This window comes from Eretmochelys imbricata, chromosome 15 (genome assembly GCF_965152235.1).
Source record: "Eretmochelys imbricata isolate rEreImb1 chromosome 15, rEreImb1.hap1, whole genome shotgun sequence".
Taxonomy (NCBI): domain Eukaryota; kingdom Metazoa; phylum Chordata; order Testudines; family Cheloniidae; genus Eretmochelys; species Eretmochelys imbricata.
Genome location: NC_135586.1, coordinates 21,376,563 through 21,393,313, shown reverse-complemented (window position 1 = coordinate 21,393,313; position 16,751 = coordinate 21,376,563). Strand labels below are relative to the sequence as shown.

General features: G+C 36.4%; 1 protein-coding gene across 3 annotated transcripts in view; it reads right to left on the bottom strand.

The window, feature by feature from the left end:
- STX2 (syntaxin 2) overlaps positions 1 to 16,751 on the bottom strand; it is a 70,773-nt gene that overhangs the window by 49,383 nt on the left and 4,639 nt on the right. For all 3 annotated transcript variants that reach the window (XM_077834905.1, XM_077834907.1, XM_077834906.1), the window contains exons 2-5: positions 12,857 to 12,931; positions 9,840 to 9,939; positions 1,092 to 1,166; positions 23 to 96 (exon numbers count right to left, since the gene is read on the bottom strand). In XM_077834905.1, the coding sequence (XP_077691031.1) occupies positions 23 to 96; positions 1,092 to 1,166; positions 9,840 to 9,939; positions 12,857 to 12,931 (324 nt within the window). The remainder of the gene's footprint in view (positions 1 to 22; positions 97 to 1,091; positions 1,167 to 9,839; positions 9,940 to 12,856; positions 12,932 to 16,751) is intronic.

Below are 16,751 nucleotides of genomic sequence, written 5' to 3'. Positions count from 1 at the left end.
CATGCAGACTTTATGATCATACCTGTGTTTTTCGTATCCTGAGTTCAACTGATGTTCGATTAGCATTCCCATCTTGATCAGAACTTTGTTCAATAGCTAGAAAGAATATAAGAACTCATACTGTCAGGTGTTAAGAATGCAACATACAGTAAAAGTTTTAACATAAACATTTACTATTTTATAAATCATAATTAGTACTGTTTTCCTGTTTCCTACCCCAAAAAAGTAGTTTCTCTTTAGAAAGATTTTCACCACATAATAAAAACTAAATCTATTAATGACATAGAATGCAAGGTTAAGAATATAAAACTGTTTACACAGCCAAATTAAAAACAAATTTTTAAAAGTATCTGTTCATTGATGGGTATTATGTCATCTTTTGTGCTTGGAAGGAGCCTAACAAATTGGGGTTGCTACTGCTATCTGAATAATAAATGTTGTTTACTGGACAGAAGAATTTTATTAAATATTACCCTTAAACCTAGAAATCTATCACTGAAGAAAAGAATGACCTTAATGTAATTTAGTGGCACTAGAAAAAAAACATTGTTATGTTTGAGTTGACACATGCTGAACAATTAAGACTCCTAAATTCTAAATTAGTTGCTAAATAAGGGGCCTGATTTTCAAGAGTACTCAAGAGCAGATATATGAATTTTGGGACAGACCTCAGCTGGGGTAATTTAGCATAGCTCCATGTCAGTTTGCACCATTTGAATATATGGCACTTATTTTTAAATTGTTGATTAAATACATTAAACGCTGGGCAAATATTTCAAATCTACAATTCTTTTCTTTCATCTGATAAAGGGGCATGTCTTGATCATTTTTGATACAATAAGTGAAACTTATTTTAACATTCTGAGTTCCAAGATTTTCTGTAATAATATATTATATTTTCTTAAAGTTTGGAACATCCCACTATGATACAAGCTATGAAAACCAAATTTGTATATACATATATTGACCCCATTAATTACACTGAGGGGCAAATTCCAATGTTCTTGAGACTGTTCGAGCTCTCCTAATATCACAAATACATATATAAGGCTCCATATTATAATTAAATTATGGGGGGGGGTTGCACTTACCCTTTAACTTGGCTCGAATTTTATTAGCTATTTTCTTGATTTCTTTGTTCAGGTCCTCGAGTTCTTCCTTTGTTCCTTTTTTAAAGGAATGTGAAACATAGCTTTTAGAATAATTAGTGATTGATTCTAAGACATACTGATGAGCAAGTATACCTTTTGGAAGGTATCCAAACTATCTTTTAGATATACAACCTAAAATTGACTACAAGCATTAAGGGATGGAAACTATACAAGTGGAGGACTGTTGGAGGGGATGGGCAGCCTGAATCTTTAAGTTACCTTGCTTACTTGTAGTGGATTTATTAAATTTTATTCTATACTTAAGATATTTGTGATGTATTTTAAATTATGTTGAGGGCACCCAAAATGTATTAATAAATACCCTTTTTTCAGCATTTATATGCATCTCAATAAGTTAATTAACTTTCCAGTTAGCTGGGTAAAATAAAGTTAATGAGAAAGTGTGGTGCGTGAATTCACTAAAAATTGTATCATTTTAAAAGAACAAGAAACCTCAGTCAGCCCCATGCCAGCTGCCTAGTCCTGTGCATAAAGCAATGGACAGGGAGACGAGATCTGGATTATATGCCTGATTTGCCACTCTGTTGCATAAACATGGACAATTCACTCCCCCTCTCCCTGTGGCTTTGTTTTCCTAGCTGTAAAATAGGGGATAATACTTGTTTTCCTTTATTAAGTTCTTTGAGATCCTCAAGTAATAAGCTCTATAGGAGAGACAATTATATAATTAATGTGGAGTTCATCACTATTGTATTTCAGCTTCTTTCCACCGCTCATATCAATTTAATCATGTTTACTTAATGCAGACATTCACTCCTATTTTCCTGTTTATCATTCTGTTAGATATGCAAGAGGGTAATACACTAATTTGTGCGCCTTTAATAGAAGAAAACTGCGAAGATTAAAGCTTCATAGCCCTTAAAAGAAAAATAATACTGGAGAAAACACATTTGTCCAGAAGCGTTTGGATACTCAGCATCAAAACCAGAAAGAGGACTCTGACTTGAACGTATTTCTAGAGAAACACCATCTGACACTTCAGATCAGTTGTCCCCAAACAGCGGGGTAACGTTCAAAGGGTGCCGAAGGTGGGTGGGTGTGTGTGTGGGCGCGAAAGCCATCCCCCATGAGGGCAGGGATGGAGCATCAACCAGCCCTGCTCAGCCCTCAGTCCCACACCTGCCCCCAGCCTCGGCTCGCTTACCCATTCACATCCTGCCCCCAGAAGCCGTGGCCCTGCTCTCGGCACCCAGGTCAGGGTGTGGACAGAGGTAAGGGGTGCAACCCTGAAAAGTTTGGGGACCACTTCTTTAGATTTAGATGTAAGAGGATTTTAGTTTATATTAAAAGCTATTACTTTGGCCCACAGCAAAGGAAATCTGAAAAGGAAGGCATCATGATCTTTGTTGTATTATGTATTAAGACAAGATTTTACATAAAGTCAATCAAACAAAAGCTTAAAGTATAGATGGCTCTCTGCCATATTTCTTCCTGAATGCTGGTACAATTATACGAGGAAAAGTTATTGAAATTACAAAAACAATTATTTGTCAGAAAATGTTTGAGCGCTGATATGATCACTTTGTGGAGCCATCCACTATCATCCACTCCCAGCTTTGGGCAGTCAGAGGCTAGGGACACCCAGAGTATGGTGTTGTATCCCTTACCATTTTGGCAAATAGCCATTGATGGACCTATCCTCCATGAACTTATCTTATTCTTTTTTGAATTATACTTTTGACCTTCACAACATCCCTTGGCAATGAGTTCCACACGTCGACTGTGCGTTGTGTGAAGAAGTACTTCCTTATGTTCCCTACTGCCTATTAATTCCATTGGGTGACCCCTGGTTCTTCTGTTATGTGAAGGGGTAAACAACACTTCCTTTTTCACTTTCTCCACACCATTCATGATTTTATAGACCTCTATCATATTCCCTCCTTAGTTGTCTCTTTTCCAAGCTTAAAAGTCCCTGTCTCCTCATATGGAAGCTGTTCCACACCCTTAATTTTTCTTGCCCTTCTCTGTACTTTTTCCATTTCTAATATATCTTTTTTGAAATGAGGCAACTAGAACTGCATGCACTATTCAAGGTGCAGACGTACCAAGTCTGATTACCTAAAGCTTTCCTAATGGTTCGTAACAGTTAGCTTTTTTGACTTTTGCTGCACATTGAGCGGATGTTTTCACAGAATTAACTAAAATGATTTGAAAATCTCTTTCTTGAGTTGTAACAGCTAATTTAGATATCATTTTGTATGTATAGCTGGAATGTTTTTCCAATATGCATTTTGTGTATTTATCAACATGAAATTTCATCTGCCATTTTATTGCCCAGTCACTCAATATTGCAAGATCCCTTTGTAACTCTTTGCAGTCTCATTTGGACTTAACTATCTTGAGTAATTTTGTATCATCTGCAAATTTTGCCACCTCACTGTTTACCCCTTTTACCAGATCATTTATGAATATATTGAACAGCACGGTAACAGACAGATCCCTGGGGGACACCACTATTTATTGCTCTCCATTCTGAAACTGACCATTTATTCCTATCCTTTGTTTCCTGTCTTTCAACCAGTTACTGATACATGAGAGGACCTTCCCTTTTATCCGATGACTGTTTACTCTGCTTAAGAGCCTTAAGGGACCTTGTCAAAGGCTTTCTGAAAAGTCCAAGTACACTATATTTACTGGACCACACATGTCCATATGTTTGTTAACCCCTTCAAAGAAGATGAATAGATTGGTGAGGCATGATTTTCCTTTCCAAAAGCTGTGCTGACTCTTATCCATCAAATCATGTTCATCTATGTACCTGATAATTCTGTTTTTTACTATAGTTTCAACTAATTTGCCTGCTACTCAAATTTAGTCTTACCAGACTGTAAATTACCCGGATTGCCTCTGGAGCCTTTTAAAAAAATTGCTTGTCACATTAGCTATCTTGCAGTCAACTGGTACAGAAGCTGATTTAAGCGATAGGTTACATATGAGCTAGTAGTTCTGCAATTTCATATGCAAGTTCCTTCAGTACTCTTGGGTGAAGACCATCTGGTTCTGGTGACTTATTATTGTTTAATTTATTAATTTGTTCCAAAACCTTCTCCACTGACACCTCAAATTGGGGCAGTTCCTCAGATTTGTCACTTAAAAAGAATGGTTCAGTTGTGAGACTCTCCCTCACATCCTCTGCAGTGAAGCCCGATGCAAAGAACTAATTTAGCTTCTCTGCAAGGGGTTTATCTTCGAGTGCTCCTTTAACACTTCAATCGTCCAGTGGCCCCACTTGTTATTTGGCAGCTTCCTATTTTTAATGTACTTAAATAATTCTTACGGTTAGGCTTTGATTCTTTAGCGAGCTGCTCTTAAACATTCTTTTTTGGCCTGTCCAATTCTACTATTTGTCAAAAACATTTTGCGCAACTCTAGATGTGGATGATCTAGAAAATGAGTAACTAGAAGATAAAGGAATCTTACAAAACTAGAAGTCTTTAGCAGTTTCCATGGTATGCATCTGATGAAGTGAGCTGTGGCTCACGAAAGCTCATGCTCAAATAAATTGGTTAGTCTCTAAGGTGCCACAAGTACTCCTTTTCTTTTTGCGAATACAGACTAACACGGCTGTTACTCTGAAACCTAGAAAGATATAGTTGACACTGAATAATTGCGATTGTTGTATAACATTTATATTTCCTTAGGAGATGTCCCTCAGAGGCACCCAAGGAGGGAGGGGGAAGGTATTAGAAAATTATGTTGTATAAAAAACTTTTTTTAAAAAACAAGAGTGTCTGGAGAAAACCTAGTGAAAACAAATCAGAAGAAAACACAAGGAATTCCCCAACCTCATTAAGTTTATACCAGGTGCACATGTAACTTACATTTCTATCAACTGTAAGTGATATATATTTTTGTATCTATTCCCATAACAGAAGACAGACCTTATTTGTAATATATAATATAATTTGTAGTACCCCATGTGAACATTCATTTGAATTCATATTAAAGCTATTAAAGAAGCAAATATGTTTCTTGCATAATTCTAAGACAAATTTAATAAAACAAAGGACAGAAAGTAAACATGCAAGTTACCAGATATAGTGTGATGTTGTTCACTATTTTCAAATAATAAAGCTAGCTACTTGTCTTTTACTGTGTAATTTAATTTAATAAGTTTTAGTTGTACCACTGAGTACTGTAATTTCCATAAGTAAAAGCATATAAAGTTGGCCATAAACATATTTCTCTTCTGGAGAACTAGGTTCAGGTCAGATGAGATAGTAATTAACTGATGTTTCAGGTTGCAAATAGTCGTTAGAAGAAATTTCTGGAAATGTTCAGTAACATCTTAAATTAAAAAAAAATACTTTTTATCCTAAATTAACAATACATATTCAGAGCTAAAGATTAAAACCCATCAGGCAAATTCTGCTCTTAAGATAAAAAAACAGGTATTTATAGCTATGTAAGTGAGATACTACCTTCTACTAAGTCCCCACAAACTTGAGTTTATCATTCTTCTTTCCCTCCTCCCCTCTTACATTTGAAATTTAAACTCATGTCTTTCACACCGGGGAGGGGGGAGAAGGTAATTTAAAAACATTCCCCTTAGAGCAAACTATTGTGTGTTTTCGGAAACTATTTCATTGAAATTATACAGCTTTCTCCACATACTTCCTTCCCTTCCCTTAGTTTCCCATTTCCTCTAGGCATAACACACAGCTTTTCCAAACGTTACCGCCATCATAAAAAAAGTTAAACATACTCCTTTCACACAGCAGCTTCATCACAGGCCAGTATAAATGAACTCTTTATTCTGTCATGCACTTGTGGCTCATGTAAAATCCAGTTAGCTTTTATTTTTAACTTAAAATTATTTTTCCATCTTCTACAGCTGCAATGTTATTGGAACAAAATTAAAGCAGTCCCTTACCCAAGACTGCTTTCCTTGGTGACTTCCTGGTCCCTACTAACTCTTTTCAGTACAGGGTCACCATCTTACAGAAACAGCCGCCCTCACCCAGCAGCTGTGGCCCTGAAGTAGCCAATTTGTAACTTGCAATTATTTGTTGTATCTCCTCCTGTAACAGTAACCAGTTATATTCCCCACCCACCAAGTTTTCTGCTTTCCTCTTGCTGTCATCAACTATGTGCTGTGGGCCTGAGTCACCACTGCATTACTCCAGTTTTAGTGAAGTTACATTGCCATAAAAGCAGTGAAGTCACACCAGATTAAAACAAGAGAAATGCAGAGATGAATCAAGCCCTAAATCTGCATCTACAGTGAAAATTTTAGATAAGTTTCGTATCATTGCTCCAGCATTTGTGCAAATTCACTGCTGCTGGTAACCACCAGTTTGTGGGAAAAATGAAAAGGGAAACACAAACACTTTGTGAATCTTTACATACACAGTAAATTCAGTTGGCATAGGCAGACACAGAAAAGCAAAGATTCCTTGGGTGTGACACAAGACTAGTGCATATATCATCTAAACAAAATACTAATATTATGGCAAAATTAAATTTATAGGAGGTTAAATCTATTAATATCCACATATGAGTAAGGATATTTTGAGTTCTCATATAATGTTGCTTGTGCTGACAAATGGGAAAATAATCTTCACTAAAATTATTTTAACAAGGCAAACAAACAATAGAAATAAATTATATTGCTGACAAACTTTGTTTTAAATGAGACTGATCACTCAAATAGTAATTTTATAACCAAGAAAGCTGAGGGCTATGTATGCTCAAACTTGTGATGTCACAGCATTGAGATTCAATGGAAGGCACACAAAGAAGGATCCTGGATGTCCAAATTCAAAGTCCTTCTTCTAAGTTTCAATATTTTTTAAAGGGCCTATATGATTTCACATTAGGAGCAGGTTAGTGTTTTTTATGTTTATGTTTGTCATGGAAGGTCTTTAAGCTTGGGATACTTTACGAAAAAACTCGCTAACCAAATCAAATCACAGCAATTCAAATCTAGTTCATTAAGAAGGTTACTTTTTTTAAAGTAGGATTTACTTTTTGGTCCAAATTTAAAGTTCAACAACTTAAAGTGCACTGAGTTTTTAATTAAGGGAAATTTTCAAGTAGGTTTTTTTTTCTTATAAATAGTTCATTCTATACTTCCGTCTATCACTGATTCATTGTTTTCCCCCTAATCACATCACTGTACCAGGCACTGTCCATTTTTCACTTGAGAATACTGTATACAGCCTAATAAGGAGAGATTTAGCTAAGCCTCTACAGTGAATCTAAGCACAGGCAGCTATAATTAGCTTATGAATAATACCATTAGAAACATTTAAGGGTGAGATTTTCAAAGGAGCGTAAATTACTTGAGAGCACAAGCCCCACTGAAAGTTAGCAAGACTTGTGCTAAGTCACTTGAGCACTTTGGAAACTCTGGTCAATAATGCTGAACTCGCAAAAAGGCGTGAAAAGTGAGTTTTGTTTTTTTTTAAACCTAGAATGCATAAAAGTGATGTTTTAGGCAACTGTGTTGTAACTAAGCAGCTTTTCAAAAAATATGCAGTATTACAGTTTTAACTAGTTTCTCAAAGCTTGTTCTATGTCAGCATCTTCCACTGATTCTGAAGGCAATTTTATATTTTAAAGGCTATTTCTCACCAATGACCGTACATTGACTCCTGCATGTGAAAACAGTATCTAGCTATTAATAACACTTCAATAATTACAGTAAGTGTATGAGAGAAACATTGAGTGAAAGTAAACGTTATCAGTACCATTCAAATGAAAGCAGTGTCTTATGCGGTATAATTTTCTTTGTAATAAATACACAGACTTATTGTAAATATTCAGGTTGAAAACAAAGTTTCAAAAGATTAAGGATTCACAAATGGGCAAAATAGTAATTCTTCACCACTGAAAAGTAGTTTGTGTACACAACTACAAATGCAAAACATGCATATAGGCAGTGATACTGAAATTATGTACATCTGATCCTTTCGTCCATTAAAAAGAGAGCGTTACAAACTTGACCAAAGGAAGCTTCAAAACAAATTTAAGATAGGGATTACCAATATGACTATTTTGGGCCAATTATCAGGTCCCGTAAGACCCATTTGGGCTACTGACAGTGCAAAGGGACTGTAAAGCTGGTCTAAAAGGCCAACTAAGGATTCCCCCAGTATAGAGTAAATCCTCAAGTGGCATATCCAACCCTATACCACCCCTACAGCCATTGGAATAAGGAGTGTGACCAGAGTGCTTCAGTGATCCCCAGCTGTCAGAATGGCCATCAACGGGGACAATGCAGCTAGGTGCAACCGTGGGACTGGTCTAAATTCAACCTGGAGTTAATTCAGGCCCCTGCCACCTCTTAAATGTAGCTTTGCACCCATCCCCCACCTTGATTCTTAAGTCAAATACAGCTCAGTATGATCCAAGAACTGTGCCCATCTTATTTACATATCTTCTAAAAAGTCTTTATCTTGAAGCCTGCCAACCATGTACATTGCCAGTTTATGTAATTATGTGCACCTGTCACGCTTTTCTGCATCCTCCTGCCTCCAAACATTCCAAGAGTTTGTTCAAACCCATTTGTTGACTCTCGCCTTAAATTAGAGTTCAAGTTCTTAGGGGTAAGGGCTGCCTCTAAGCTATGTGTTTGTACTGGTTCCAGACTAATGGAGTAAATATCACTGTGATTTCTTAGAAAACCAATATGAGGAAGTTTAAACAGTTATTTAGTAGCAACCAGTTTTGAAGATTCATTACATGATGATGTGAACAGAGCCCTTCCCCATCAAGTTTAAATTTAAAAAACAAACAAAAGATTCCATGTTTAAATAAAACCCTTTCTCTCCCCCCCATCATGAATTCATACTAATTCATTTCAAAACAAAGAAAGGGGGAAAACAGAACTGTGACCAAAAGAAAATTTAGAACAGAATACCAGTTGGTAGAAAAAGCCTACTAGTGAATGGAAAGAAATTAGCTTATAAACTCTTCTACTCACATCCAAAAGTATATAATTTTAGTAGTCTTACTATCCTCTAGATAATGAATACTTATATTTACAATATTATTTATGTTTTATCCTGTGGTTTATTTTGCTCTCAGCATCACAAATATCTCTTTCCCTAAGGCCCACCTTCAATATACCTGGTAAATGTGTTCCTTTGATAGATGAGGTCAAGGTGGTGGGCAGCTTTCACTGGAGACAATGTTCTTTGTTTTGAAAGTGCACCTTTGTCTCTAAGCTGAGGGCTACTACTTCCCAAGTTGGTGCTCCTGATCTGGGACTTCACCATTACTGCAGAACAGTAAAGTAGCTTAAGTGGGACAGTAGGTTCTCATTATTGGAAAATGGAGGAAGGAGTAATCAGTCTCACAATTCCAACAATGTGTCATTTACTTGAGATGTGAGAGACTTTCAGACAGAAAAGAGATGTTGTCTTTGAGTTATTTTTAGAAAATTGATCAGGTTAAGTTTTAGACTGGCTTCTTGGAGCATTCTGGAAACAATGTTTTGAAGACATTCCCTCTTTTAAATGTGATCTTAAAGCTGAAATGGGCTATTTCAATTTATTTTATATCTGAGGCATAAAAAAAATGTACCACATTTCATAAATTTTGCAATATTCACTCCTACTGAAAAGTTCTATTTTCAATTAATATGACCGCATAGCCATTAAGAGTACTCATTCAGGATCACTATCCATACATATTAAATACCTAAAAAAGTAAAATACTTACTGCCTTCAGGATTTGATGCAGACAAGATAATGCTGTGTTTCTTTTTAACTTCTTCCACATTTTGTGCTATTTTTGCTATACTGTTTCTGAGTTCCTCAACCTACAGGGAAAGAAAAATGTGGCAATGAAGATGCTAGAAAAAATTTATTGCCAACAGATTAGGAAGAAGAAATGCATCAGAAATGCTTAAAATCAAAAGGAGTGAAAGGATAACTAGTCATTAGGATTGTCTAAAGGAAGGAAATGCCATACCGTAAAACCATATGAAGGTCAAAAGAAAAATATCAGTATTGTAGATTCTTACATTACAAACCAAAGTTATTCAGATTTGAATACCAGGGACAAATGCTGATGGGCCAACAATGCAGACCATGAGAAAACGCAAAGAACCTTCTACATCTAAGGAGCAATCAGTCATGAATTGTGTCTTTCCCAGACTGAGGGTACATCCATTTATGGTTTCCCAATATAGAGAAGGGAAATCCCTTTTTTCAAATACAGACCAGGTTCTGTCAGTATTTTAACACAGATAATATAAATAATTTAAGGTTAAAAAAACTACATGCTTAACATTAAGATCAGTAGGCAGGGTCAGGAAGAATCTTTCCAACCCCCCACACCAATATTGCACAATATTCCTCTGAAGCATCTGGCATTAGTAACTGCTTAAAACAGAATACTTTGTCACTGCCGGCATGAAAATTCCTACATACCTGAAACCGAAGGCAAGATATAGTAAAGGAAGTTTCTACCAAACAAATTTGACTTATGTATTTTGGGTTGGAATTTTTGTATTGTGAATAGACTGACTATTTCAAAGATCTCTCTTTTACAGTGTACATTAAAGTCATGGGAACCTCAGGGACTTAGTGGTGAGTTGACTTAACCTGAGGAACCAATTGAAACACCAGTTCAGAAAATCTTTCCTATTCAGATCAGCACTCAATCATATCCTTAACCTTAAGCATGTTTTAAACCAGGGGTCTCTAAGTGCCGGCCAACAAGCCATCTGCAGCCCAAGAACCTCCCCACTGTGGCTCACAGAAAGTTTTTAAAAAATTATTTCATCTAGTCCTCATGGCTGCCAGCCGAAGGGGGGGGAGGGGGGCAGGAGAGATTCACATGCCCCTCCCTCCAACGTTGCTGCATCCTGCTGCTCCTGTGACCCTCCCAGTTGTTGCACGTGGCAACATGTCATTCACCTGGGGTGGCTCAGCTCCCTCAAGCAGATCCCTATCCCTGCTGTTGCCCGCCAAGCTGTGAAGGAGAGACCCAGGCAGCCACGCTGCCAGCTGTCTGCTGCAGGCACAGCCCCCCACAGCTCCCACTGGCTGGGGAGCGGGACAGATATCATCACTAGTCGCTGGGCAGAGTCAGCCATCACTAGTCGCTGGGCAGAGTCAGCTGGAGCAGCATGAGGCCAAGGGAGCGACGGAAAAGAGTGGGAAATGGGCTGAGAGGTGGCGTGAACACCATCGACCCGCTGGGAGGATTTGAAGACTGGCACTGGACCTAAGGTAAATTGAGTTTGAGACCCCTGATATAGATGAAGTAGTTGAAGCTGATAAAGAAAAAAAAGTGATAATAAAAAGTAAGATCCTTGAAGCGTTGGCTTGCTGCCTTTCTTTTGTAGTTGCTATGTGTTTGTTTCATTTGTTTAATTTCATTTTTCTTTTATAACTGTTTAGGTTTGAATGCCAATATAATATTGCTAAAGAAGGTGGTAATTATTCTTTCATTTTTGAGAACTTCATTTCATTGTTTCACATTCTTCTGAATTAAAATAATGTAGTTAAGGTACTTGTTTTTGTAATTAGGCATAAGTTTAAGGCTAAGCCTATTGGAGACCATAAAATCTTGCTTTTTTTGGTTACATTTGTTGTTGTTTTAATAAGTTAGTGCATTAAGATAGGTTTCAGAGTAGCAGCCACGTTAGTTTGCATCTGCAAAAAGAACAGTAGTACTTGTGGCACCATAGAGACTAACAAATTTATTAGAGCATAAGCTTTCGTGGGCTAGAGCCCACTTCGTTGGATGCACAGAATGGAACATATAGTAAGAAGTTATAATTATACACACATACAGAGAAGGTGGATGTTGCCATACAAACTGTAAGAGGCTAATTAAGATGAGCTATTATCAGCAGGAGAAAAAAAAACTTTTGTAGTGATAATCAAGATGGCCCATTTAGACAGGTGACAAGAAGGGGTGAGGTCCTTAGAATCTAGAATTGTAAAATTTAACCTTCTTCCCCAGTTAAGCATGAATTAAGTTAATTTTGAAAAAAGTAATGTCCCCCCGTATATTATGCAATTTCTTTGAACATGATTAAAACATAATCCTGAACATACATATGATTTTCTTGCTGAAAGATCTCTTGCTCTGTAGTATCTGTTCACATTTTTACTACAACCTTTTTGCTCTAGCACAGAGCAGCACTTCTTAAAATAAATCAAATACCTAACTACCACATGAGAGCTTCCATCCATCTATAACAACGCAAAGCTTCACTCAGTTATATGATCTACCTGAAGTACCTGCTAAGTATATGTGTTTGACACTATACACTAAAGTAAGACTGGTGAGAACGTAGCTATGTTTCTACTTTACATTCCTAGAGGGAAGTTGTGCTAGAGTGATTTTAGTAGGAAGTCCTGCAATATATTGGCAAATAGTACTCTCAGTTTTGCTATTTGTTTGGTTTTGTATAGTGATTTTAGCCATCATGGTTATACGCTATAATTTCCGCAGTATTATTTTTATATAATCCACATTTTCTTTATATTATGATGCCTCAACTTTTTCCTCCTGAACTGACAAAGTTGGCTGATATAACAAAAAGTAAGGCTTAGTTTATTTCGGATCAGAAGGAAACAGGAATAATTTACAGAATATGGTATTAAAAACGCTTTTTTAAAAAAGTTGAATAGTAAGAGAAAAACCATTACTAAGACTATTATACATATTTTAAACTGGTAAGTGTTGGAGAAAATTATCTGCCCCTTGTTTCATTTTACCTGCTGGAAGAAATCCTCCATAAAATGATCTTTTTCAACAACAACAGTTGTCTCTCCATCTTCATTTTTTTTACACTGTAAAACAAAACAAAAAAGTGATTTAATTTGAGCACGCCTACAAAATGAAGCACAGGGACATGTTCTGAAGCAGAATTAAACAACTGATTACTCCTAGTTAAATAGGCATAGCAACAAAGCTATGACTAAGTACTACCGCTTTGCCCTCTTTCCATTTACACTTTCCATTCTAAATCTTCACCATAGCAGCCAACATTAGCAGTAAACATGAGCAATATAAGCAGTCAACATGAGCAATATAAGCTAATGTTTCCTCTGCCATACTTATGATTCACGGGCAAGTAGAAATGCAACAGCTTTTGCTGCAACACAGACACATTGGGGAAATAGTTATACATCAAAAGCTCTCTTGTATAGTTACAGTTCAATATACTTTCCCAATTAAACAATTCTTAGTGTTCAGGCTAAAATCATAATATAAAAATCAAATATTTGACTTTTATATTATATTTTTCTCTTTTTCCCTTCCTCAACAGAAAACATTCCCAAAGTTAGAAGTCACTGGAAAAAAATGTTACTATGGCCCAAATCCTGCAAACATTTACATACATACTTAACTTTCCTGTTTTCACTGAGAATATTCACAGTAGTAGTTTAGCATATGCATAAATGTTTGCAGGATTTGGGTCTATATTACACCTTAAATATGTATGAGATAGGCTGGCTAAGTGACAGCTAACCAGTGATAGGAAAAAAATGACAACTCCTCAGATATTATATTTGAAAGTTGTAAACACCCAGGAAATGTAGATAGTACAATGGATTAAAATGAAGAATAATAGGATGAAATCAAGTAAAGTTTAGTAAGGAAAAAATCCTAATGATAATTATAAAAACTATGGAAGAGTCTCCCATAGGAATTAGCAAAATCCTGAATCCTTGAGATATGTATAAACAGACAAAGCAAAGCACTAGAAGATATATCATAGGGATCCACTATGCACTACTGTCAAATTTATTGTCCTATCTAATAAATACATAAGAACATGGAAGAAGTCTATGTGTAATATCACCCATTATGTGCTAAGTGCTTTTCAAACATTTAAGAGCACAGTTTCTGCTACAAAGGGGCTCGTAATCTAAAAGATAAACAAGTAGACACATTGGGGAAAACTACATCTGACCAGTACAAAATTTCAAAAGCTAGAGTATTTTTTTCCCTTTACACAAAATACCTCAGACCAAAAAGAAAACCTACTGTGGATTTTACAGATTTTAGGATTCAAAACCACCACCACTACCAAAACAAAACCACCCAACAAAAGTTGCAGTTTCTGTATCATAACCCACATTTTACAAAGATACTAGTGGACTGACATAAGCACTGAAGATATTTTCACCTGAGAAGGCCATTCACATCAGGTAGGATAACAGCCTATTTCACTAATTTCCAGATATGAGGGCGTGTCAACTATTCTCACAAAATCATGTACCAAAAATGATGTAACTGCCTTCTCCATCAACTAGTCAATCAAATCTCTGTCCAAGAACACCTTAGCCAATAGAAGAAAATGGTGTCAACCTCTGCCTACTACCTTTAGTTCTTGGGTGCTCCATTCAGAACTGACATCCTACATTGATTCAGATGTGTTCACTGTGCCCATCCAAGGCTGTTCGTGTATTACAAAGTTTTCTATAAAAAACAATTTTAACATTACACACAGTGTCCAATGAGGCCTACACCCACTGATGACAACAAGATCTACTATATCTTTCCATCACTGCTTTAACACGTATGTTAAAAGATAAATATCTTATTCCACATAAGGACTAAAACATTATAGTAAAAGCTGTGTTATCTGGCACTTTATCAACCAGAAAGCTCTATTAACTGGCATTTCTGATATCTCCCAATAGAAATCTTCAATCTAGTAATCGGGACTAGTCTATTGCCCAGGAGGTTATGCAATTCCACATTCTGCACTGTACTTTTATGCAAAAGAGGCAGAAGACAAGCAAGCTGCTATCAGGGATTTATTCAAAAAAGCAGCATCCAGGTTGTGTCATAGGGTCATTACAGATTCAGCCCAATCTCCTACACCTTCTACATCTACAGTGATAATTGATGTTGATAATGATGACCCTGAGGCACAGCACGATCCTGAAGTGCCTTCTGAATCATAAAAGAAAGATTAAATTATGTTCAGTACAGTTTTACTGTTAAGTGTATTTTTAGTGATCTGGGTGTACTCCATGTGCTGCTCATAGTAATATGTAGTGTCATAAGATAACCTACTGTATAGAAAACTTTACTTGTATACAGTACACCTAAGTGCTTCAAGAAACCAATCACTTGGCAGTGCAGGACTACTACTGGATTGGTGAGTAGCTGTATACTTTTTATAGTGTATTAATTTTATTGAATTTTAATTCTTTGAAAATTGGTATTCCATTGGTAAGTATAACTGTTAGTTAACTGGAATTTTTGACTAACTGGCACCCCTATTCCCCCAACAGGCTGGATAACAAAGCTTTTACTGTAATAGTGTCACAAATGATAAATGAAAGTTAATATTTGTATTTCTACTATGGTTCTTTCTCCCCACAAATTCTGAGAAGCCACCTGAGCCCAATGCCTATGCTAGCATCATAAGCAATCCAATTTCTACGTTCAAGGGGAGCTATAATGTCCAAATTAAAATGAGCAGAAACCTACAGTTTTTGTTATCCTCCCTCCACAAAAGAGGCCTGTCTACAACACCAACTCTATCCAGGGGCGAGATCATATTATTATAAAGGCACTAGCTCTGTCTCCATAGTTAAGGTTGAGGTTGTGTTCCATTTTGCCCTTGAAACAAGGATTCAGCCTGTTAGTATGAAAAACACAGCATATTCTCCTCAAAATTACAGAGTATAAAATAAATTTTCTGAAAATTTATAAAAAAGCCTGTTTATATGTTAAAACTGGATCATTTAAGAAATTTAGCATCTGAAGGATCTTAATAATGGAATAAACTATCTTTAAACTTTCCATTTAGTTAAGACTCATTGAAATCTTGTGCAAAGACTATAGCTGAAGTTAGGGTGCAACTAAGCTAATTTATTAATAACTGTGTTATAGGTAGGGTCCTACCAAATTCACGGTCCATTTTGGTTAAATTCAAGATCAGCAGATTTTAAAAATAGTAAATTTCACAGTTTCAGATATTTAAATCTGAAATTTCCCCCTTGCAGCAGGAGAGAGCTAGGCCTCGTGGCTACTCTGAGGAGACTAACCCAGTTATGGATTATATAATAAAGAGCCCTGTAACACTGATGCAAGTTATGGGGTTTATGGTAAAGAAACCTGTGACCCCTGCACTGTAACCAATTAAATGCCTAGTACAGGAGAGTAAGGGAGATGGCAAGTAGCAACCCCTCCACAGTGTTAAAGTTTAACGAAAGTTGAGGCCTAGTGCTTAATTGCATGCATATGGGTGTTCTCATTTTGCCACTGTGTCCACATCAGTTACTCACTGCTCACTTTTAATTCTCTCTTCTTTAAGAGTACTGTGCATTAAAATAGCAGTCCTGTAAAATTCCAGCTTGATAATCATGGATAATGATGTCCTCTGTCTATTTATGCTAGATCCACTGCTCCCATTAAAAATACTTGAGGCTGTTGGCCCTTTTAACTCTGGGCTAGGACCCATTTACTGAATCTGTATTTTAGAACATGAAAAACATCACCACATACATGGTTTAAGGCTGGTTCAGACTAGTGCAAGTTAAACAGCTTGGACAGAGAGTGAATTGGATCAAACTATGTTTAAATCAATTAACATGAATTGTTTCATACACAGTTTAATTCCCAATATGGACTTTTACCATACAGGAA